The 26,185-nt window shown below is 47.1% G+C and overlaps 1 protein-coding gene across 1 annotated transcript in view; it reads right to left on the bottom strand.

The window, feature by feature from the left end:
* Positions 1-26,185, bottom strand: part of LOC144768973 (piezo-type mechanosensitive ion channel component 2-like) — a 700,333-nt gene that overhangs the window by 644,855 nt on the left and 29,293 nt on the right. The window contains exons 4-5 of the mRNA XM_078652965.1: positions 23,854-23,896; positions 6,160-6,322 (exon numbers count right to left, since the gene is read on the bottom strand). Coding sequence (XP_078509091.1) covers positions 6,160-6,322; positions 23,854-23,896 — 206 coding nt within the window. The remainder of the gene's footprint in view (positions 1-6,159; positions 6,323-23,853; positions 23,897-26,185) is intronic.

The following is a 26,185-nucleotide window of genomic DNA, read 5'->3' as shown; positions in this document are numbered from 1 at the left end:
TTTGCTACATCACTTCTGTGTCGATATATGTTGGCAAGACCTTAAAGGCTACGGAGGCGACTATTCTTTAACTGCTCTTGCTTGCTTTGCTTGTTTGGTATCATACTTTTTAGGCAATCTTTTGCCTCCTCTGGGTGGGCTGAAGCCACTTTATTCACTTCTTCCAAGGCAGCCAATGCCAAAGGAATGTTTAAGGAATCACAGAAGCCAGGCGTTGATAGCACTAACTTAGGGCTCTCCTTAGCTGGCTCGGTTTCAGAAGGTAGAACAGCTATGCAGGTGGAAAAGCCTGATCACCTGTAGGATCGCAAGTTGTGGCAGGTGAGGGTCAGCAATATCCCCTTTTTGCTCCACTGAAGCGTATGCTGAACTCTGTCAACATAGCCTGCTCTGCTTTAAAATCATCTCAGTCTGCCCCACCAGCCATTTTGGGTTCAAAGCTACAGGCTTCGTCATTGCTTCAGAGAGTCTCTGCTAAATCGACCTCCAATGTAGATATGGACTTTTAGCTTCTTGAAACTTTGTAATCTCTGACTGACCATCCTCTGGCTCTTTCTTATTTATTTATTTGAGAGTTTTACATAGCACTAGCTAGACCCGAAGGTATCAGAGCACTTTACAACAGTAACTGATCACATCAAAGATAACAAGTCTATACATGGCATATGAGTCAGAGTGCTTTACAACAGTAAATGTTCACAACATAAATAACAAGTATATACAGAGCTGCGATCTAGACTACTTGCCTCACAAATGTTCCTTAGATTTATTTATTTGGGAGTCTCACACAGCGCTACCTAGAACCAACGAAGGCATCAGAGTGCCTCACAACAGCAAATGTTCACATAAAAAACAACAAGTCCATACAGAGCATCTTAGTTAGAGCGCTCCACAATAGCAAATGTTCACAACACAGACAAGTGTACACAAAGCAGCCAAGTCACATCAGACCAAATCAATCATTCTGAGACATTATACAAACACTCACACACAACAGAAGCATACATATTCCCACAATTAAGGATGATGTCTTCTGCTGCAATGGCATAATTGACACTTTAATGGATCCCTCACTCCATTCTCTGCTTGAGACTATCTTGTCAGAAGTTTGAAAACCTTACAAGACCAGGTTCTGGCCCACCTTGAAAATAAACTGAATGGAATAGACCAAACATGGCTGGCAGGCCTGATAAATTGGAGAAAAGGGTCTCCGATTGGAAGATTTGAATGGGGCAGTTGAAAAACATTTGGGAGACCTGGACAAAGAGCTCAGAGCGCTGAGAGATAAACAAGAGGACTTGGAAAATCATCCCTGTTGCTCAAATCTCAGGTTCATAGGCATTCCGTTGAATTTTGAAAATTTCTGCAGTATGATTCCCTCCATTGAACACCCTATACAAAAGTTTATAGTTCCTAACATTACTGCTGCAACAAGAAGGAAGGAATTACTGAATATGCTGGTCGCTTTTAAAGCTGCTGGCACACAGCCCACTTTATTTCAGCAGTCCAAACTGAGAGATTTTCATAAGGGCCATTTTCATATTTTCAATGTTGTTGAGGCTGCAGAAGACTTTTTACAGACTCTGACAGGCTGCCCCGGGCCACCGTAGGGGGCGGCCACCCTTAGTGCCACATGATGGCGGCGCCCGATGATCGTTCTAGTGTCGGGGAGCAGGTGGGTCCCGAGTGATGTCACTTCCGGCTGGCAGTGGGCGGGGGGGGCGAGGGTATAAGGCCCAGGATCACGGGCCTGGCGCCCTCTTTGACCCTGGTAGCCTCGTGGACAGAACCCCTCCCCTGGTGGGCCTCCCGCTCTTGCTGCCCGACTCTGAAGAGTCATCATATTGGCCAGGAAGCTCAGTTTGGCTTTGTATTCACGCTATGTCTGTTTACTTTTGGTTGGAAGATTGTGCTTACTTAAGACCTTTCCCTGATTTGGGCTTTCTTCTTCTGCTTTATGTTGTCATCTCTCTATTACTGTTTTGTCATCTTTTCTGGCGGGCTCTCTTCCTGTGTGGTGACTGGGTGCAGTGTCATGGTACCAGTTGCGGCCCATGGAAGGAGTTCCGTGGGGCGGAAAGGCGGGGCAGGGGAGGGGCAGGGTGGTGGGGTAGTAAACACCGGAATATGGATGATTGCAGGTAAGTAAACAATAAAATGAATAAAACAAATTTTGTAGCGCGCGCTGCATCGCATTTTGCAATGCAGGGCACGCAACGAAATTTGTTTTAATAATTCGATTGTTTACTTACCTGCAATAATCCATATTCCGGTGTTTACTACCTCCCACCCTGCCCCTCCCCCACCCTGGCTTTCCACCCCACGGAACTCCCTCCACTGGCCGCAACTGCATGGTACCCCTTGTTGGAGGGTGGGTCTCCTACTTCCCTAAGGCAGGAACAAGCACCGCTTTGGGGAAGTGATGGGGTCAGGGGGAGAGGGGCAAGGGAAAAGGGTGGGGATAGGATGGTTGGGTGGGTGTGGAAGGCATTTGGGTCGAGGGTGCTTGGTTGGGTGCAAATTGCACATGGGTGGTTTAAATAGAAACATGGCAGTATCTTATGGGTTTCAAGTTTTGTTGGTGTTTGACAGTGGCACTGTTTCATGTTGGCAGAAAGGCTCACCATGGGGGTAGTCAGGGTGGTGTCTTGTAACTTCAACGGGACAAATAATAGGTCCAAATGTAATGCTGCTATGATCTGGCAAGCCGCTCTTAATCCCAATTTGATATTTTGCCAAGTAACTCATCTTAAATCTAATTCTGCTAACAGCACTAGGCTTCCTTTACGAAAGTGGATTTCTCTGGCTTATTTTGCTTCAGCTAACATGGCTTGTAGGAACATGGCTATTCTTTTCAGACATGCATTCAATGTTGAGATAATTAATTCTGTTAAGAGCCTCTGGGTAGATGGCTTTGGGTCACCGTCCTGGTAGGTACACTACTATGGTCCCATTCTGGATCAAATAAAGGCTCTACAGCAATTGCATTCCTTTGATGTCAATTCTAACGACCCTATTATTATGGGGAAGGGGGTATTTTAAGTTTCTTAAGGATCCTGAATTCGATGCCTTACGAAAGAAGGTAAGGTAATATAAACCCAAGACAGTAGGCTTTGTTGCTACATTCAAGTTCGACTTTGGTCTCATGGCTTTGTGGCACTTTCAAATTCCATTACGTAGCCATACACCTGTTTTACTGCCAGGCATAGTGTGGCATCAAGATTAGATGATTTCTTGATTTCCCAGTCTTTGTGTGGTCTAGCGTCTTGAATTATTACAAATTGTTTCTCCGACCATGCGGTGATCACTTTGGATTTCTGGTGGGACCAGGCCCCTCCCTTCAGTAAAAGGTGGCGTTTTAACAAACTTGTGTTGTCCAACCTCGATTAGGCTGCAACAACTTGTCTATTTGTGACAGAGTTCTTTCAATTTAATTTGGATTCTGTACCTCTTTCCTTGTTGTGGGATGCTTTTAAGGCTGCATTTCGAGGTCAAATCATAGTGCATTGCACACTACTGGAGTAAATTAGTAAGAATTTGGTTTTAGTGCTTCAGAAAAAGGTTGATTTTACTTATTTTTCCCTAGGCTCAGCTATGTCTCCAAATTTTGAGTCAAATTTGCGGGAGTTGAAAGGTCCAAACAAAAACGTAAGGATTCTCTTTACGAGAGAGGAACTGTTGTCAAAGATTCTTTTTGGATCACTATAGGGCACTTTATCAGTCAGCCAATTTTAGGGAGTCCAGTCAGATTTCAGATTTTTTATGTAAAATTACTATTCCCAGAATGTCAATAACTCAAGGGTCAGATCTCTTGGCCCCGATCTCAGATGAAGAAATTAAGGTATGTTTGGAGGTTTTTGAGAATGGGGAGGCTGTAGGAAGCGATGTCCTACAGACATATTTATTAAGACCCCTTTTTCTGAACTGCCAGGCATATTGTTTAAATAATTCAATGCAATCCTGGAATGGGGTCATGTACCCATCTCGTTCACTGAAGCAAAAGTTATTAGAAAGATAAGTCAGCAGTCTACCCCGTCTCCTACCGTCCAATTAGCCTTTTAAATTCGGATTACGAGCTTTTAATGAAAATCTTAGAGAATAGTGTCATGTTGGTGGCCGTTACTTTGATTCATCCAGATCAGAATGGGTTTCTGGCAAATAGATCAATCTCAGCCAACAATTTGTTAAAGGCTATGGACCATTTCACTCAGAATAAACTGCAAGCTGCCATACTGATATTTGACTCTGAAAAAGCCTTTGATTTGGTTTGTTGGGAAGCACTGTTTAATACCTTGGAGGCTTTTTTGTTTCCTTCCTGGTTTTTATCTGTGCTTACAAACCTTTATGTGAATGCTTCAGCTGCGATAATAATAAACTTGATTGAAGCGGCAAAATTCGAATTACTCAGGGTCTCAGATAAGAGTGTCCACTGTCCCAAATTCTGTTTGCTCTGTTTATTAAACACCATGAAAAACACATGAACGTCAATGACTGAAGGAGGCTGTCCAATGCCTATTCTTGCTCTCTGTTTCTTTTTATTGCACTTTTTTGAAGAAGTGATAACAAGACCAACTAAAGTTGCCTATTGTCAGATCTTAAAAAGCATTGGGCAAAAACAATGCTTCCTCATTAAGACAGAACATGGCATTGTATGCTGAAAAGAGTTAGCATGCACACCACAAATATGTCAGGGATACCGTAAAGTTTGCATACATTATTTTTTTCCCATTGTGCTGTACCTCATAGCCTAGGTTCAATTTTCCCATTATACGGATTTACAAGAACAAAAATGCAAACTGATGCAAGCAAAATGTCAGAACGGTTGCACATCTTACCAGGGGTGTAGTCTGGTCAGTCAGATTGGGGTGTAAACTTCAGATTTCCCAACAATCACACTGACATAATTTGTTAAAATACGTTATGAGAAGGAGCACACGGAGGGCGGCTTAAGGGGCAGTGAAAAGAGCAAGGAGTGAGGATTATTAAGGGTACTTAAAACACAATTGTTTTCAAACTAACCAAGTTTTAAGGAAGACATGAGAAAAAGAGAAAGTGTGTGTGTATGTGTGTTTTTGTCTGTGTGCATGTAAAATTCCAGGGTGAAATCCGACAGACATCCCACCATACCCGACTGAAAGCACCTGCACCCAACTATTCACTACAGAATACATTTTTTAGGGGGGTGTTAACTCCCCAAATACCCAGCAGCAGATCCTCCGCTAAGGTGGAGGAGCATCGCCTCACAGCTGTAAGAGCAGGGAAGAGGACAAATAAAATGATAATCATGGAACGATATTATCATTTTATTTTTAGTATTGTGCTTGCAGTTGCACTGCAGCCAGGTTAGTGCGGGCGGGCCTGGGTTCCCGTGACCTAGAGGGAGGAGGAGTGGTTGATGCACCTTAAGTGTGCATGACGAATTGGCCGGCCATCTTGAGCCAGCCAAACCACCATGCATGCGTTGCATCTTCTCCACCGGCTGTAATGCACAGTCTGGGTGAAGAACATGTCCAGTCACTTTCTGAGCACAAAACCAGGGGTCAGATAGCAGCGTTGTGATTGGCTAGGGGAGTCTGGGAGCCTGTGTGCTTCCGGGTTCCTGCGTCGTCGGAGAGGCGGTGGATGGCGGCCGGCAACAATCAGGAAAGATTTATCTTTTATTTATTTTTTATAAACGCCTACCTCCCCCCACCACTGTTCCCTACAGCTGCCACGGCAGACACCGCCCCCCTGAAGCCACGCCCCTGCATCTTACACCTAACTTGGAGCCACATGAATTTTCTGCAGATGAGCACAAAGGTGATCTTTTAGACCATGAGATAGGCATGAATAGCATTGTAGGCTCGTTATACCACTACACAGACCTTAGACCCAAGAGCAAATTACGGTTGTGGTGTGTGCTCGCTACTTGCCAGCGGCTTTCAGTTGGTGTGAACTTTGACCGCAAATTAGGGAAATGCGGAAATGACTCACTTATAATGAGTGTAAATACAGGTCGCACATGTTATTCCCCATTTGTTGTTCAGATGTATAAAACAGTCTTAAAACTCAGAAAACACACATTGTAAAGCTTATCTGCACCAGGGGTGTTTGGACTAACTTCTCTCCAAATGGCTCCCCAAAACCGAGTTGCACACATATTCAAAATGTCACACTAACCTCATCTTCATCATCCTCGTGACTCCTTGTGTGGTGAGTGGCTTTAGGCACATTGGGTTTTACCAGCTTTTTACAAAGTCTTCTTATGAAGATGCCAATGATGAACAAGCCAATGTCGGGAGCAAGTAGGCGTACAATGTTCCCGGCGTCCACTAGACTTAGTCTGTCGAGAGTAGAAGACAGGGATAATTGGGCAGGGAACTCATTCACGACATGAATGCATCTCACATACCATGATTTTATTAGATTCCATTTTGGGGGTGGGGAATTTGACATCAAAAATATTGGCAGAAGAAAAATATGGCTCCAGGAAGGAAACCGGAAAAATTCACCAGTAAGGAAATGAATTCGAGAATGAGGGTTCAAGTAAAATGCAAGCGAAAAGGTATGAAACAGTACGTCACATGGCTTAGGACTGCGCATTACACTAACGCAAAAAAAAGGAAATAAGTGACCTTGCCTTCTTATGGTGAGCTTTTAGGAACGAGTACAAGAATCATTAATAACACTCCTGTAAAGCTATTTTTCTGAGTAATAAGGATGGAATAGATGTCCCAAATGCAGGGAAAAGGCATCAAAGGTGAAAAAATAGGATACATGCGAGTATGACACTAAATAACAAAAGGCCCAAGTCACAAAGCATTTTCATGAGTTGTTGTGTGTTTCTCTTAACTAAAATGCAATTCCATCAGCAAAATTTCTTAGTTACATTTATCCCTAAAACTTCCTTTTTGCTGACTTTCCTCTAAAACTTAGCTTTTCAGCATCAAATCACTGCCCCTCCTGTTGTAAAACACATTATCTAAAGCACAATATACATGGGTGTGGCTTAGGGATATACCCTGGCTCTTCATTTTATGTTTTTCTTGTTTATCTCAGTTCCATCTTCCTTATTCAGTGACTTTTCTCTGTTTTCTTGTGTTTCTGCTGTTCCAGGATTATAGCTTGATAACAATGTTTTTGATTGGCTGACTTGTATCATTCCACTGCTGACAACAAGAGACTTCTTTTTTGTCTTTCAGAGCTCCATGTGAGTGCAGTGCCTTCCTCGCTCTCTTATCCCCCCTCAAGTTTTGTTATTTATTTTTATTTTTTTACTTCTTTATGTAAAGGAGGGCCCGGCACCAGAAACTGGTGCCAGTCCACACGCTAATCCAAACACCTACTTCCCATCCCTGCAATACCTACACATTCACGATCCTGATTACTTTTTTTTATTGTTCTTTATTATAACTTCTTGCTCACTTCTACTGGGTAGCATGATTTTTCCAAACTCCCTCCTGCCACCCAATCTATGTATTATTTTTCTTTATTTCTATTAGTTTTACAAGGGTGCTGAAGCTGCCCAGGGCTACAAAGCTGCTAATTTCTATTCCTTTTCGTGGCAGCCTTGTAAAGTTATTTAACATTTAAGAAATGGTGTTGGACATCTTGTAAGAGTAAATGAAAGTAAAAGGGCCTGCCAGTGCATAAGTATGCGCACGCACTTTCTTTCTTTTACATCAATAGCCCCATTCAAAGTTAGTCACCGTGCCTGCAGCGCACATGCGCAACAGCCATCGGTGGAAACTGAAAAACATTTCCAAAGCCGACAGATTCTACCGACTTTGCCAGTGCTTGATTTATTCTTGGGGACTCATGTCACACAAAATCATATTCCCGCTTATGCTATGCTAAAGCGGAGCAACAGGCAAGTACGGGGCGAGGAAACATTAGACAATAATGTTACAAAGGGTGGAATTTCACATATTTTAATGAGTTAGTATTTCAGCTTCTATCTTAAACATGTTCCACTGAAACTGTTCTCATTATCCTGAGGCTCGATGACGCTGTGATCACTGGATAGACCACTGGATTGACACTTTTGTCATTAACAAAGGTATTTTATTCTGTCGTGGCCCATCTAGGCTCTTCCCTATCTTATTCGCCACCGGATTTGGAACTTCCTTCAGAGGATTTTCTGTTATTACCAAACTCTACATCATCCCCTTAAATGATGTGGACTGTGCCGCTGACCGCGCGACCCGCAGTGGAGCATGGGCGGGGAAGCGCCCTAGTCCCACTCGACTGGCGAGCAGAGCATCCCATTGCGCCCTCCCTGCGCCCACCTCCCTATCACAAGCCAATGGGGTGGGCTCACCTGGGAGGAGGGGCGCCCTCTCCGGTATTTAGCGCTGCAGCGCCATAGCTCGGCCTCTCTCTCCCTGCCGGATTCTCCCTCGGCTCAGCGCAGAGCCGAGGGAGAATCCGCCTCTCTCTCCCTGCCGGATTCTCCCTCGGCTCTGCGTTGTTCCGGTCGTCCCGCGTTGTTTGGTCGTCGTGCTACGAGGTATGTGCTGCCGTCTCGCCTCCCCCCGGCCTCGTCCCTGGGCATGACCAGGTTGTACGGGGCCCAGTGGTATCGGCACGGGGGGGGTTAGTGGTGGTGGGGCGACGGGCTGAGCATATGGTAGCGGTGTGTGGGGAGGGGGGGAGAGAGCTAGCAGCGGGCCGCGTTGAAACTTTAAAACCTTGGCGTGATTGAGCGGGTTAGCCTGCACGTGAAACGTTCCGAGGGTCACCCACCGAAGTAGCCACTGTCCCGGGTTGGCGCCAAATTCTAGGCCGACATCACCAGCCCTTGGCTCTACCCCAAATCATGCTTTGTTGTCACTCAGCATAACGGCCATTTAGATTAATAGTTCCATTCCAGCACCAGCATGCTGCGGCCGCCGGACCACTTAAGCAGCACGGGACTAGTGAGTCGCAGGTAGAAACCCATAGTCACGTAATGGTAATGCTCGGTTAAGCATAAGGCTCTTGATGAGGTAATGAGGACTCAAGGCCGCCAGCAGTTATATGAACATTCACAGTAGGCAGTCATAGCTCCCGTCTAACAATGGCGGCTCAAAATGATTACGTAAAAATGGCGCGAAACCATCGCGTGAGGAATCGGGTAGTCCCTCCAGGCCTGCGCGGGAAGCGTTGCGAGGTTCGCCCATCGAGGTAGCCGCTGTCCCGGGTCAGCGCCAAACCCTAGGGGACTCTTGATGTCTAAGGGCCGTTATAGTAGGGTCGTTTTAAAGTTGATTGGGATTCCCTAAGATTATGATGTGTCTTCCGAAGAAACGGTAGGCGCTGTATCAAATTTTTTAAGGGTACACCACAAGACAAAATGTCTCTGCACGGCTTATATTTTATTATCACTCGTGTCCGACACTCATTTCATTGACTTGGGAGGGATGAGTCAGTCATTGGAGGAATCGTACTCGCCAAATACGGGTAACTAGCAGGCTACCCGCGTGAGGCGACGACTACCCTTGTAGCATGCGAGGTGAGCTGAGCCGACCCCTAGTGAAGGTGCTTTCCGAAAACCTGCCCCACGCGCCTCACTCAACGCTGCTAGCAATGTCTTTATTACATTTAAAATAGTTATTTGTGTTTAATTAGAAGCAGAGCAGAGAGTCCACCGGGGCGGGGAGAGCGGTCTATGAGTAAAAGTGGAACAACTCCAGAGCACACTCAGCAACAGGATAATAAATGTACAGGCAACAAATGATTAGTTAAAACAGAAAAAATGCAATACAGCAAAGTAATATGAACATGGAGAATGGGGACTAACTAGCGAATCTGAGCGATGAACAGCGAACGAGAGAGATGAGTATTGGGGAAGCTTTTAACGGGCTGTAAGGATGTCTCGTTCAAGTTATACTAGACTTCCCTACCACACCGCTTTCGAGGCGCGTGACTTGCCCCGCTTGACCGCTAACTAGCGCCACTACCGAGCCTCGAACCCGTGCCACCCTATGAGCTAATGCAACGCGCGCTCCGGCCTGGGCATCGCTACACCTGGGGGTTATCACGGGCATTCCCTCGGGAGTGGGTCATTGAGGATCTCTGGGCGGGCAAGGGCGGGCAGCTGCAGTGGCCGTACGCCATCTTGACTCGTCGGCATGGCAGACTCGCGTTTGTGGGGCGCTAAATGCAATATAAGTGCGAGTTCGCCTTCCCACGCCCAAATCCAGCACTGGACACGTTTCGCAGAGAAGGCCCATTAAAAATACCAACCTATGAGAATCGTGTAATCATTGGAATTAGATGCAATATATGAGTGCGCCTTCCCACGCTAAAATCCAGCACTGGGCACGTTTCGCAGAGAAGGCCCATTTAAAGTACCAACCTATGAGAATCGTGTAATCATGGGAATGGGAATTCAGTCCTGGGACGGGAGACTGCGCATAATCGATAAACTGCATAGGAATCCTGAAGAAATGTCAGTGTTTATGAATAACTTCAATCACGCGGTCTGAAGTGGTGTGTAACCGTCGCCAGCCTGCAGAAGGGCTACACTGCAACTATTGATACCAAACGCGTTGGGAACATACATCCAGGACCAGGCATAGAGGTTTTGTTCTCCCAAACTAGCAAACATTGTCAGCGCGGCGTTCCTCGTCAGGTATCACAGTCTACCTCAGATACATTAACCTATCTAAGTGTTATTGAGGGTCCGCTGCTCGGATGTGAGAACGCCTGTTGAACGAACTCAGATAGAAGTATTAAGACAGCTTGGAATCTCTGCAGGACCAGGAGTCCTGTGTAAATTATAAACTTACCACAAATCCGTCCATAAGAGGTGTGGCGCCGCGGCCAGGGCCTTCCCTCAGCAGCATTCCCCCCTTTTTATCCCCCTAACACTACTGTTAAAATCGTCTGGGGGAGAGGTATTTCCGCCCTCCTCCACTGCCTGTGATGTGCAGTCCCAGTCCCACCACACGTTAAGGACGGACAGTGGTGACGGCAGAAGAGGTCAGAGGGCCCTGCCACGACAAACAAAAAACAGTTCTGATCAATATTGCACTGGGAGTGCCACACCGTGCTAGCTATGAGTAAGACATCTGATGATATTTCAGGGTGCCATCACTCGCTTATCATGAGCCAAATGTGACAAATTCGCAATCAATCTTGCATGAACACCTGAACACAAACGAGTCAGTCCTTCCTAGATTCAGCTAATTTAAGTGTGCACCTAATCGTTCTCGGATGCCCATGCCACTGATGTCCATAATGCTTACAATTCCCACCAGTACAGCTCAACAGCAACATTCTCCCACGATGTCCAAAGGAATTGAGTAACTGTAAAGCGGCAGATGCATATTTAATGAGTGTTTCCAACTATTCTATATGTTGGTTTGGGTGAGGCATCAAGCGGAACCTGGTGGCATATCCACTGGAATAAAGATCGAATACAGCAGTTGCATTATGCCAACGACAATTTTGAGACACGTCTGTAATTTTGCAACATGCCGTCGGCACTGTCTAAGTGGTACAGCTTTCCCGGTGTGAATGAGTTACAAGCCTGTTCGAGGTGTTGGCAACTATTCGAAGTCATAGATACATCTCCTTGCAAATCACAATTAGGAGAGCAAGTCCCTTACATGACCCATCCTAATTGCGAAGTGGAACGAGTTTCACAACCCCTTTTGTGAATGGGAAATAATTGTGAGAATCCAAAATGGGATGTAATGCTCGTCAACACCGTTGATCCTGCAATAGTATCATTAGAGACATGAGTCCGCTGACAGATATCCATTGCCAAATATAATCTCCAATTAATTTCTCTGCATGCATTCCCACAGAGCTGCACATTCCATCAAGATTCTTTCCCTGTAAATGAAGTGTGGAATATCTTGCAACCAGCCAATCACAGTAAATCTATCCATCTTTCCTAATCGAAGTGTGTTTTGTGTAAAGTTCCAAAAGTCCTCATTCTGAGACTAGGCCTAGCAGTCAAGGCTCAATTGTCCATTCCAGATGGGGTCCAGCGAGTACATTCCGGCTGGTACAGACAGCATGACAAATATGCCTGGTCACTGACACGTCATATATAAGTACAGGTTTACAAAAGGGGTGGCTCCAGCCACAAGACTTGCTTACACAGATATGTGATGTCACCTACGAGGTAGTGTTTAATGTTTGTTTCAACTACGAGCCTCAGTCCTGCTTGCACAGATAAAGTTATGTCACCTACGAGGTAGGGTTTAATGTTTGTTTCACCACGAGCCTCATTTGGAATGCATGCAGTAAATTTCAAGTTCAGTGGGTCTGCAATTGAAGCGCGGGCGACGGCCTGACACGCCCGTTGTGCACTGGGGAGCGGCAGAGACAGTTAAATCACGAATTGCAGTGTACACGATAAGTAATTCCGTGTTGTTTTTTCAGGTCGCGCCCGGGAACACGTCGCAAGGACTGGCAGCCGCATAGGATTAACAAGTATATCAGCAGGTAATTCATGGGCGCGAGTCAGACGGTGGTTGTGTTAGTAACGGGAGCATGCACTAGTCAGCACAGCTGATCCGGTTGCCAGCAGACTCAGCAAGGAGTGGTGCTACCCCACGTGTTTTATTGCCAGTAGACTCAGCAAGGAGTGGCACAACCTCACGTATTTTCTCACCCGTAGGAACCCGGAAGGGCAGAAGCCACCGTGATGAGCACCCGCAGCGCCGCATTACCACAAGATGGGCTGTGGGCAGAATTTCTGGCAGTCGCACAGGCTAAAGGGCCAGCATGGGCTCAGGGTTTCATCGAGGCGCGTAGGCAAGAGGAGGCTGGCCGACCTAGCGCCCCCGAGGATGCGGCGGGCCCCTCAGGTGAAGGGACGCAAAGGTCCACTCGGAAGCGAAAGCACACACGCAAGGAATTTCCGGCCGAGCCAGCTCGAAACGATCTCCAGGCGACGCCACTTCACCCCGCGGCGAGGCCCGTGGAATTACCTGTGACACCTGCCGTGGTGCATGAGTCGGCGGCGGGACTAACAGACTTGGCCCAAATGGGTAGGACAATGGACGAAATGATGGGTTTAATGGCACTCTTTCAAAAATGTTTAGATGATGTGGCGGCGGCACAGATAGTGATGCCCCCCCCCACCCCCCCACCCCCCCCCGGGCCGACAACTTCTGATCCAGTGATGCAAGTGTAGGCTCAGCAAGGAACTACTGTGGGGTCACACGGTCCTGGGACTGCAGTAGCTGGCTTGCAGGTTTCCGCAGTTGCGGTACCACTGCCAGCTGCGCCACTTGTCACCCCAGCCACCACTCAGAATGCCGGCCAGTTGCCTGCCACGGGGTCAGCGCCTGCCTCGGGGAGTGCGGCAGGGGGCTTAGCAACTAGTGCAATCAGCGGCATGGCTGGTCCAGTAGGACTAGCACAACCTGGTCCGGGTGGGGCTGCCCCGGCGCAAGTGGATGCGGTACAACCGGCCGGTGTGGAGACTGTTTGTTGGCCTTTGTAGCCCTGGAACCGGGACCTGTGTTACCGTATGCCGCCGGAGGCGGCTGGGGCGACGACGGACGGTCGAGCTGGGGCGGAGCTGGCACTCTGAGACGCGCTGCCTGCTGTGAGGGAAATAGACGGACCCTTATGCGACCTGTGCACATCGGCCGAGTGGGAGCTCATTCTGTTCCTTTCTCCTAGTGGAACGCTGAAGGTGGGCTGTGCTGTGCTGACCCCATTCTGGCGCTTGCCTGGCTATCGTGGATCGCCCCCGTGTATTCCCCCGCCTTGAGCCGCAAAGGGGATGACACTCGCTGTGGGTTGACCATTGCTAGCGTGTCCGGACAAGATCGGCGGCTTTGACTCCAGCCTCTCGGTGCCGGTTTCGCCCCCACATTCCTGTGCATCCCCTGACGGGGTGGCAATGGCGGCTGGCTCTCTGGCTGTGGGGGTGAGTGTCTCATCGACTCCTGACTGTGTCGCCCGGCATGGAGTTGAGCGGTGTGTTGGACCGTGTGTCACGTCTCGTACCACGGACTTGTTGGATCAGCAGCCTGTGTCAACTTATGGCTCCGTTCTTGCCGCTCTTGCCGATTTGCGATCTGTATGGAGCGAGTGCTCCCGAGTGCTGAGTGGGAAGCTTGATGATGTTACACTAGCTCTGGGCAAGGCGCCACTAATCTGCTCTCAACGATGCGCTGATCTGCCTCCGCTGATTTCTGACTGGGCTACGGAGCTGGTACACGAGTGCGGAGAGGATCGGTCTTTCAGCTGTGTTGGTGCTTGCGGGCTGCAGTCCGCCTACCTAAGCGGCGCTACAATGTTTCCCTCTCTATCGACGCCTGCGCCCTCACCCTGGGTATCGCTACTTTTGTTTCTGACGCCGCTAACACAGCTACCTGTTCCCCTTGTTGCCTTTGTCTCGCTGGCTTGGCTATCCCTACAATGTACTGCATTTCATCGGGTGAACCTGGGGATGCCCCTCCTTTGGGTCAATGGAACTGTTTGTGACTGGCGATGTCCATTTTGTTTTGGTGCACATCTCCTTTACCGAATGTGGCCATTTTGTTCCTTTGTTCTGTCTGGGGCGGGTCTTCTTTTGGCGCCATGCTTAGGGAAACGCCCACGAACTGGCCAGGGCTAGGGGATTCCTTTTTTACAACTTGTGATTGATTGGCCGGTGGGGACTCGGTCTGGAGCGCTTCCACAGCACGTACTGCTGTGATATGTGATGATTCTCCCCATTCCATCCTGTGCTTGATTCATTTTGCTGTTGTTTTTATATATGGGGTAGAATTCGAATGTGTGGCCGGGGAGTCCGGGAGAATTTCGATTATGCCCTCCTCCGGTCTTATGTGGTTTCCTTTTTCTTTTCTTTCTTACTTTCGTTTCTATATTTCGGGTTCTTTATTGGGCGACAGGCACACTGCTGGGGGGGGTAGGCCGTAGCCCCTGCATGCGTGTAGGGTGGGGGGTAGGAGGTGGGGATTTTTATTTTTTCCGTTTTCGTTTCTATGGGCCTAAATTTTTTCCTTTCTTCTCAACTCTTTTCTTTTCTTGTTTCTAATTTGGGTCCACGGGTTGGTTTGATACGGGGTGGGTAACGGTAGACATGATATATACCAGTTGTTTGATGTTCCTGTTGCATATATCCTTGTGCCACCATGCTGATTGGGGGGACTTCACTGTTTGCTGATGTTCACTCAACGATGTTGCCAACTCATGTTGTAAGAGGATTGTACGGACTCTGCTTATCTTTGTGTGCTATATTTTAAAACGCTTTATATTAGGGAAAAAGTCTTTAAAATTAACCTTCATTGCTCCTGTTTCTCAGTAACACGATGGTATCCAGTGTAACCCTAATTGATTGTCAATTTGTGTAGATGTGCTACTGAGTTGCCGCATTGCTTGCAATATTGCCTCGAATGGTATCGTGGCCGGCCGGATGGTTGTGGGCCCGTATTTGTTCTTCTGCTATTTCGCAATAAAGGTTTAAAAAAAAAAAAAAAAAAAATTAAAAAAAAAGAAGTGGGAACAGTTCCCGAGGCGTTCCTTCCAGCAGCCCTTTCAGGGGGGTCGGGGGAGGGGCCAGGGATCCGGACCGAGACGTTTCAACTCTGGAACCTGTAGACTGTTCAATGGTGGAACATGTACCTGGGGTAGAGCTTGTAAGTTTGCCCATAATTGTAGCAAATGTGGTGCCCAGCACGCAGCAATCACTTGTACCAACGGCCAGAACCCCTCCCCCCCCACAGCACAGGGAACGGACGCAGCACGCCAGTAGGGCATTGTGAGCAAGGGCCCTTCTCCCATAGTGTTGCAGAATTTTTTACCTTTACTCCGATTGTACCCGCTTGTGAAGGAGCGAACATTACTGGCGGAAGGTTTTGTGGATGGCTTCAGGATACCTTACAAAGGGCCTCTGGGTTCCAGGGACGCTTTGAACCTCAAATCAGCCAGGGACCTACCACAGGTTGTTGGTAATAGGATCAAGAAGGAAGTTCATCTGGGGAGGGTGGCGGGCCCATTTCCTTCCCCCCCCCCTTGAATAATTTTTTAGTTTCACCACTAGGAGTTGTGCACAAAAAGCAGCCTGGGGCATACCGTTTGATTCATCACCTATCTTACCCGGAGGGCAATTCGGTCAACCATTGGCTGGAGGAAGGGGCGTGTTCAGTGTCCTATTGCTCACTGGACATGGCCATAGACATGATTAGGAGAATGGGCAAGGGGGCGTGGCTGGCCAAGGCTGACATTGAATCAGCGTTCCGCCTCCTGCCTGTTCATCCCGATAGTCAACACTTGTTAGGCTTCAAGTGGGAGGGTGCATTCTTTTTTGATCGTTGCATGCCTATGGGTTGCGCAGTCTCGTGTGCCTATTTCGAGGCGTTCAGTTCCTTTCTCCAGTGGGCCCTCAACAGCAAGCATGGCATTTCCCAAGTCACACACTATCTGGACGATTTCCTATTTTTTGGCAGGGAGGGTTCACAAGAGTGCACAGAAGCCTTGCGGGCCTTTGAAGAGCTGGCAGATCATTTGGGTGTCCCCCTGGCTCCGGGAAAAACAGAGGGGCCTTCTCAAATACTCACTTTCCTGGGCATCGAACTGGATACCATTAAAGGGGAATCTAGGCTCCCAGCTGACAAGGTTAGCGACTTGAGGCAGGACATTAGGTCACTGGTCGGCAGGAGCAAGGCAACACTTGAGGTGGTGCAGAATCTTTTGGGCAAATTGATCTTTGCAGCACGAGTTATACCAGCAGGCAAGGTGTTCTCTCGCAGGCTAGCAAAGGCTACGGCTAACATTGGAAAGAAACATCACCTAGTGCGCCTGGGTCCTGGGTTAAAGGCAGACCTCCAGATCTGGGATGAATTTTTGAGGAATTTTAATGGCACCGTGATATGGAGGGCACCTTGGGAGAGCAGCCAGGAACTTTGCCTTTTTTCAGATGCGTCTGGTAGAGAAGGTTTCGGGGTGATCTTTGGTGAGGAGTGGTGTGCCATGCGGTGGCCGAACGTTTGGCGCAAGAAAGGGGTGACCGCAAACATAACAGTGTTGGAACTTTTCCCCATAGTGGTGGCACTACATTTATGGCCAGAGGGACTGGGCAACAGGAAAGTGGTCTTTTGGTCGGATAACATGGCCGTGGTCCAGGCCATCAACGGGTTGTCAGCCAACTGTCCAATGGTCTTGAGCCTGCTCAGGGAATTAGTCAGGGCAGGTTTGCGGAGCAACACTGAGTTCAGGGCAAGGCATATCGAAGGTGTGAAGAATGTGGCAGCTGACGCTCTCTCTCGCTTTCAGTGGCTCCGATTTCGAGAGGCCTGGCCGCAGGCGAGGGAGGCGATGACACCATTCCCGGCAACACTCTGGTGACTCCTTCAGTGGGGGAGCGGTTGAAGATGATGGGACAGCGTTCTTTGGCACAGGCTACCCGGAGAAGATATGCGGCCCAGCTGTCCACTTTCCGGGCAGTAATACTGTCACTGGGAGCATCTGCTCTAAGTCCCGTAGAACAGGTGGAGACTTTTGTGGTGTGGGCAAAGGAGACGGGCAAGGCACATTCATGGGTGTGCGGCCACCTGGCAGCGCTCAAACATGAGACCAAGCTTAGCGGAGCCGAAGATCCCACGAGTGCATTCAGGATTAGGGCAGCATTGAAGGGGTGGGCCCGTGAGGAGGTTAGGTCCCCCGACAAGAGGGTAGGGATCGAATTCCCCGCATTGCAGCGTATGATGGACATTTTGCCGTCAGTGACCAATTCAGCGTTCGAAGCCCAGCTTTTTTCAACAGCCTTCTGCTTGGCGTTCTTTGGCGCCTTTAGAGCTAGCGAGTTAGTGGCCAAATCCAAGTCAGATAGATCGGGGAGAGCCCTGGACATGATGGATGTTTGTGCTAGGGATTCCCTGGTACTGTGGGTTCGGAAATCCAAGACGGACCAGGCTGGGAAGGGAGTGTCAATCACATTACAGGCGCAGGAGGACCCCAGATATTGCCCGGTGGCCACGGTTAGGGAGTACTTGAAGATCAGGCCACTGTTGGCAGGTCACTTCCTAATCCATGCTGATGGCACACCACTAACTAAATTCCAGCTGGAGCGCGTAATGGGCGCAGCCTTGGCCGAGGCAGGTTTGTCAGGGACAGGTCAAAAATTCTCCAGCCACTCATTCAGGATTGGGGCAGCTACTGCCGCATTCGGGCCGGGTTGGGCGAGGAAGGAGTCAAAAGGGTAGGAAGGTGGTCATCCTCTTGCTACCAGCGTTACATCCGCCCTTAAATGCTGCTGGGAGATACGATCTACAAAGTGATTAGTAATATGTGAATATGTGACCTACGTTAATTAAATGCTAAACTTTTGGATGATCAGGTCACTGTATTTATGTGTCATCACGTCTTTCAAGTGGAGTTTGCAGTGTTCACGTATATTGTTTATGTCACATCACGTCTTCGAGTGGAGTTTGCAGTGTTCACCAATAAACAAAGTGTTAATGTGACGGTGTTTGGTCCTCTCCCTCCTTTAGTTGTGGCTTGAACATTGTCTTGTTTCTTTGCAGCTGACTGTTGGGCCATTCTTACGTTCCCAGGCTGGAACGATGGGCGACATCCAAGAGATGGAATTTGGCTTTTGCAAGGACACAAATTCTGTGGTTGGGTTTTCCTGGAATGAAATGGGGTCACCTGAAGTACAAGCTTGAACAATGCCTGGTAGTACGGGGCGGTCCTCCCAATATCCTCATTATCCATTTAGGAGGGAATGATCTGGTCACGGTGGGGAGGAGGGCCCTGATTCAGGCCATGCAGAAGGATGTGGCAGCGGTAATTAACAGGCTAGGAGCCACCGAGCTATTTTGGTCAGAAATTGTCCCTCGCAAAGTGTGGAGGGGCGCACGATCGCTGGTTGCAATAGAGCAGTCCCGCAGGAGGGTCAACTGGTCCATGCAGAAGTTCATGGAGAAGAGGGGCCTGGGGTTCATTAGTCATGCACTCATACAGGAAAGAACTGAAGGGTATTACGAGAGCGATGGGGTGCACTTGTCTGGGTTGGGTATGGATGTTTTCCTCCTAGACATACAAGAGGCTCTGTCAGCGGCAGGTTGTAAGTAGCGTGATGGGTGGGGGGGCTCTGTCATCGACGGGGGCCTCCTACAGAGCTGTGGCAGAGTACAGGGCGATCTGGAAGCAGACGGACAGTAAGGGTACCTCTGCGGCAGAAGGGTACAGTAAGGGTACCTCTGCCTGGCACAGTAAGGGTGCCTGAGCCAAGGACCTGGAGCCGAAGGAGGTTCCGGGAAACCGCGACGGCGCCGCGTTAGTCCTTCGGGCGGTCGGGGGGCCTGAACCGACCGGGGGTGTGCCCCACCGCTCCGCCCTGACAGGGGGGGCGGGAGTATAATGAAATGATAATGTGCTGCACCGTCAGAGCATCGTCTCGCCGTGCAAGATGGCTCCTTAGGCATGCGGGACAGCGAGGGGCTGCCTGCTTTGGATCGCCTGTAAGATGACCCACCATAACGTCATACCTGTGTTGTATGAAATAAACCTGCAGCAGTTCTTTCCCACAAATATGTTTCCTGAGTTTCCTTTTGGGAAGTGTAAGTGTGTAACTGTCAAGCGGGGGAGCACATGGCGGTGTTGGCACTATTCCGCTGAACGCGCGGCCCGCAGGGGAGCATGGGCGGGGCAGCGCCCTAGTCCCACTCGACTGGCGAGCAGAGCATCCCATTGCACCCCTCCCTGTGCCCACCTCCCTATCACGAGCCAATGGGGTGGGCTCACCTGGGAGGAGGGGCGCCCTCTCCGGTATTTAGCGCTGCAGCGCCATAGCTCGGCCTCTCTCTCCCTGCTGGATTCTCCCTCGGCTCTGCGCTGTTCCCACCCTGATCCCTGACCCAGCAGCAGAGCGGCGGTGCGAAATTTGGAATTTTATAATGGTCTAGTTTTGTGTTGCAGGCGGAGTCACAGGGCGATCTGGAAGCAGACGGACAGTAAGGGTACCTCTGCGGCAGAAGGGTACAGTAAGGGTACCTCTGCCTGGCACAGTAAGGGTGCCTGAGCCAAGGACCTGGAGCCGAAGGAGGTTCGGGGAAACCGCGACGGCGCCCCGTTAGTCCTTCGGGCGGTCGGGTGGCCTGAACCGACCGGGGGTGTGCCCCACCGCTCCGCCCTGACAGGGGGGGCGGGAGTATAATGAAATGGTAATGTGCTGCACCGTCAGAGCATCGTCTCGCCGTGCAAGATGGCTCCTTAGGCATGCGGGACAGCGAGGGGCTGCCTGCTTTGGATCGCCTGTAAGATGACCCACCATAACGTCATACCTGTGTTGTATGAAATAAACCTGCAGCAGTTCTTTCCCACAAATATGTCTCCTGAGTTTCCTTTTGGGAAGTGTAAGTGTGTAACTGTCAAGCGGGGGGAGCACATGGCGGTGTGGGCACTATGACCCAGTGGATCTTCTGTAGGGCTGGGAATATTATGGGGCCTCTTTTTAGACCCATGAAGAGTCAAAACTCAATCCTTGAAACTCTTTCCATATCTAGTGAATTAAAATTAGGGACAGGCAAAAGTTTTACCTTCGTCTGCAAAATGGGACACATTTTGTGCTATTCACACCAGCAAAGCAGAAAAAATGCTTTCGACTTTGCCTCGCTCGACTGAAAGAAACTTTTCTCTTCTGTTAGTGAGTTGTCTAAATGCATAATTTCAAAGTGTGAATTGCCAGAAATTCTGTAACTGGAAAACTGTTTGCCCACCTCTAGCTTTGATTGGGAGAGCCTTGGATTTTGGCAGGGAGAGGCAGGTATGCGCTCTGGGCTGTGCATGGAGATGGGATGGAGCAATGAGCATGTGGCGATGTGAGGGGCCAAGAAGTGAGGCAAGGTACGTGCTAGGGATTTAGCTCTGACAGAGAGCTTTCTCTGAGCAATGAGATGGGGACCCTGTGAGGAGCTGAGGGGTAAGGCAAGGGAATGTGGTATGAATGAATTAATGCCCAACTTGTAAAGCGCGAACAAATGCCCAAAGGTGTCAAGGTGCTGAAACGGTACCACAAAGCAAAACCAAAGGGGATGATGGACGGAGTGTTGAACGTTTCAAGCACTCACCCCGAGTCAACTGATCTGGGTTTAATCCATCATCATTCTTTAGCTCACTCCGCCACCCCAGTTCAGACATGGCCATATGCAAATCAGTCTGATTAGACAGAAACCGGTCCCAGGATGCTTGTTTCCGGTCCAGGGGAGACATGGCTTAGCAGTTCGGGCTGGACTGTTCCCATGAGGCACAGGGTCAAGACTGATTTGCATATGGGGTGGAGGAGTGAGCTAAAGAATGATGATGGATTAAACCCAGATCAGTTGACTGGGAGTGAGGTGAGTGCTTGCAATGTTCAACACTCCGTCCATCATCCCCTTTGGTGTTAGGGCATGGTCTAAGCATTTCTGGCTACCAAGAGTGGGTCCATATAGTTTTTGGGCTGCCAAAGACCAGAACCTCAGTTTTGTCCTCATTGAGTTGAAGGTAGTTGTTTACCATCCAAGAGGCCACGGCCTGCATGCAGCTGTTGAAATTGGCTGCTGAGCCCTCTTTATTCTTTGTGATGAACACAATTATTTGTGTATCATCAGCATAGGATAAGGACTCCAACCCAAAAGATATAATCACCTTAGCCAGCGAAGCAACATATATATTAAATAGAGTTGGACTCAAAGAAGAGCCTTGCGGAACTTCACAAAAAGTAGGTATGGGATCATAATAAAATTGGTCCATCTTTACTTTCTGTGACCTATCTGTCAGGAATGAGGACAGGAGCGCCAAAGCAGAATCTGACACCCCAATTTCCTGAAGACGGTCAATCAGTCTTGTCGGGGAGAAGGTATAGAAGGCTGCAGATAAGTCCAAAAGTATCAGCAACGAGGTATGCCCGCATCTACTTCGATGCATATGTTATTTACTGCAGCTATTAAAGCAGTCTCAGAGCCGTGTCCACTCCTGAATCCATATTGGGAGCAATCAAGCATGTGATGTTGCTCAAAGTATGTGCTTAACTGGGCATTTAGATGTTTCTCCAAGATCTTAGTGGGAACAGGTAACAAGGAAATGGGCCAATAGATTTTAGGTTCTGATGGGACCAGGTTGTTTTTTTTGTCAGGGTGCTGTCACTGAGCAATGTTAGGATAAGCTTCCAGCTGCCATAAAGGCCTGCTGAAACAGCCCCTCTGCATTTTTGTAAAAACTTGTGAACCATATTTTGCACAGCTCTCAAATTTTAAAACCAAAAAATCTTCAAGTTGTGAGTCTAAAGATTTTACAACTTTGCATATGAGTCCATGGAAGGCTTGCCTAGAGCATTATTTTTAGAAGTGAGGGGAAAGAGGTCCCAATCCCTTACTCGCAAGAAATGAGCGTGAATTCCGTTATCTTCTTAATTCTTGCCCTTGACAGGGGGAGTGACCAAAATAAATAATCTCGGAGATTCTCAAATTACGGGCAGAGCACGATGCTGTGTTCTGGTCACGTCGGTGTTGATGAACACCGACGTGACCAGACCACAGCATCCCGCTCTGCCCGTAATTTGAGAATCTCCGAGATTATTTATTTTGATCGACGACGCTGATAGACTTTATTTAACTAGCACCCGCACTGAGGAAGCCCCTGGCCGGATGGCCATGTAAGGGGGCGAAACACGTGTTGGCTGTTTTTCTTTCACCTCCTCTTATGAATAGAGTATGAATAAATCTACTATCAACAAATAAAAAACCATTGCGGAATCGGAATTTTTTGCCTAGAGCATTAGCCTGTATTAACACAGTCGAGTGCATCTCAGATTGGTGTATGCTGCAAGTATGTGCTTGAACAGACCTTTTATTACCAAATATTTATATATACATGTGCATGTGTGCGTGTAACATGAAACTATGAAAAATGCACTTTAGTGCATTTTTCAAAGTTTTTGCAAATTACCAACCAGTTTAATTTCTTGGTAATTTGTGGCTCCAAATAGCGAAATCGATATTTCAAAGTGCTTCTAGCATTGTATTTAAGGAATCACGAACTGTGATTCCTTAAATGCAATTGCAATTTGGGAAATCGCCAAAAATTGTGATTACCGAAAGTGCGCATCCCAAAAACTTTCATGCATCGCAAAAGGCCATTTTGCAATCGCAAACAGCCGATTTTTGAAAATCGCACTGTTTGCGATCGCAAAATCCCTTGATGCATGTGCCCCATACTTCTTGGCAAATGTTCGATGCCAGTTGCCCCTATCTTTGATTTTATTGAATGTTTTTTAGGACATAATTAGAAAACACTTTGGCCCGTTACAAGCACAGCTCGCCAATTAATTTATAGTTATATTCAAACAGAAAACCACAAGATGTCGCCAGTTGTCCCAAACCAGATATAAGATTTGGAATTTTTAACCCAAAATGCTTTTCATTCTGGTTCTTGTAGTTTCCTCATTATGAAAGCAGGAATGAAGGTACCAGGATGCAAAGTTTTGTGAGCATATAAGCCATGAAGTGCTCAGCATCTAGTACCTGAAATGGGGCACCTTGACACCCCTCATTTTCTTCTTGCAGGAAGAATGCGCAACACCTGGCAGGTTGTTTCTGACTATGATGTTGTAAGTCTAGACTGGCAGAGGTGTGGCTTCCTGAAGTCTACATGCCTACAAGAAAAAACAGTTTTGGCAACTCTTTTCCTCTCTCTGATACTGTGTGTTCAACTTGCATGTACTTTTAATATATTTCCACTATAAAAACACTGAAAGTGGAATCGTGTTTTCTCACTGTAATCCATATTCTTTGTTTACAAGAGCTTTTACTGAAGTCTTTCAGAGGCCCATGGTCTTTGACAAATGATAGTCCTACTTCTCTGTCTAAGGCACATTCTGTTATTTGTTTTTGGAAATCATAGGCGTCATTAACAATTGTCCAATCTGCATCTTACCTAAGGATCCCGAAGTGGCAAAGAATCTTCTCCCAAAGATAGTCTATAAGAAAAGTAAAAGAGATGTTCATTTAACAGTGCCAAACTATTTACAAACCCGACAACACTCCATCATCATCAAATAGTTTATTTCAGAAATTCGTTCCTTAAAAACACAATAGAACATATACGATTAATTGCTAAAAAAACTGGGCTTATTGCATATATTAGCCAACTCTACATCTATACCGACCTTCTACGTAATACATAAATCCATAAAATTGAATCTAAACTTTTCAATCAAATGCAAAATAAAAATTAAGTTAAAGGTATATTAAAAAATTAAAAACAATAATTCATCATAGCTTCTTCCCCATTAAAAATTGTACTCTAACTCTAAGCAGCCGAACAGACATCAGGTATTTGGACATACAGTGTACAACTATGAGAATAGTAAAAGATCCATGAATTCTTAAGGCATTGTAACATGTACAAACAAAACTCCTCCATAATGGTTCTATCTATTTTTTCTGTAGGGGAATATATTCTTTACAAAATAGGTTAAGATGGGCCATTGTCTCCGTCTTGGTTAAACAAGCATGCCCTTTATCATAAGATCAGATTGATGGCTCCAATTTTCGCTAAAACTCTAGGTGTTCAAGGTACCATATCTAAATTGAAGATACAATGTCTTGGCTAATATGGGTAAAGCAAGATCCATAAAGTTTTCAAATAATCGTACCATTTTAAAAGCTAGACAATTGTCCACAATACCATTACTATAACAATTTCTAAAACTTTATTCTATCACAAAGGTATAATACTGTTCTTTAATTGATGTCCTAGAGATCACCAACTCTTTGAGGTGTTCTCAGAATCTTCCCAATTCCAACCTAGAAAATACAGATTTTACATAACTCATCCAAGAGATCCTTAATATTTTTACAATCAAGTAATTCTCTTAGGCCAATTTTATAAGGGGCCAATTCATCCATGCCCCGAAGACGATGCCAGTATTAAATTGGGTGGCTATGAACTTTTTGTGCAGTTGGGTTATTGCCCAAATCTAAATACAAAGGAACCAGTGGAGTGGTCTGGGGAAGAACTAACAACGGTCTAGAGACTCTTTTCTCAGTAATAGAGATCATATCACATTTCATATGTCATCATAATTCAACTCCATATATAGCGGCCCGTAACATTCTACATTTCCAAGGCAAGTAAAACTGCCCTTGAGACTTATGCTCTATGCAGTTTGGTTATGCTAGGGCTATATTGCTGAAATGTTGCTTGACTTTTCTGTTTCTGTGGGATCCCAAAAAAGTTGTCAGGAAACTTTATTCCCAAATAGTCAAAATGAGAGACACACTCTATTTTGTCATATGTAGTGTGGGGCTTGTTTTCTGGGGTGATCATTTATTTAAACTTACTCATATTCAATTCCATCCCACTCTCTTTGCAAAACAACTCAAAAGTGTTTAAAAGTGCTGAAGGCCACACGGGGTCTTGGACAATAACAGTGTGCCATCCTTGAATAGGAGAGCAGATACCCTCTGGCCTCCCATTATCGGAGCATCACTTCCATCCTTGTCCAACCAAGACACTAAGCCATATATAAACAGGAAAAAAGAGTGGGGGCGGGCACGCACCCCTTTATGACTCCCCTTCTAAGTGGAATTGGTTCAGTGAGTTGTCCTCCATTATTCCTACTCACCTATAAATAGTTACTCATGTGCAACTGAATCAATATGGAGAAGAGATCAGAAGGCAGATCCATATCATTCAGGATTGTCGTAACATTGATTTTGAAATCAAGTCAATCAATGAAGGCCACATACTAGTGGCCCCCATTGATTAACAATGTTTTCTGGGAAATATTACAACAGAAGACCTGATCAAGCGCTCTGATTTTGGATCTAAACCCAGCCTAGTAGGTTGACAAAATGTCTTTTTCCACAATCCAATCCAGGATCTTGCTTAATATTTGTCTGCAGAAAAGATTCTGCAGGCTCTCTAAGAGACCGACTGGTCTATAATTATGAGGAGATTCATGAGATTCCTTTTAAAACATTGTAATGATCCGAGCAGCATTACAAGATGGTGGTATACTTGCCACTTTTAAAATAAGATTAGAGCTGTAGCTGATACATGGCACCCAGACGTCAGAGTTAATAAGATAAAGATCTCCTGGGGTCCTTCCCGGGCCTGGTGGTCTACTGCCTTAGTCCCTCTTACAACATCTTGAGGGTCTTTTAAATGTTAAAATCAGTATAGGGCTGTTATAAATTTTTTCCTGAAGTTGGGGATCCAATTCATTTTTCAATACACCACCATACAATTTATATAAGCTGCT

This window comes from Lissotriton helveticus, chromosome 7 (assembly GCF_964261635.1).
Source record: "Lissotriton helveticus chromosome 7, aLisHel1.1, whole genome shotgun sequence".
Taxonomy (NCBI): Eukaryota; Metazoa; Chordata; class Amphibia; order Caudata; family Salamandridae; genus Lissotriton; species Lissotriton helveticus.
Note: the sequence above shows the minus strand (reverse complement) of the source record. Positions and strands in the feature narration are given on the sequence as shown.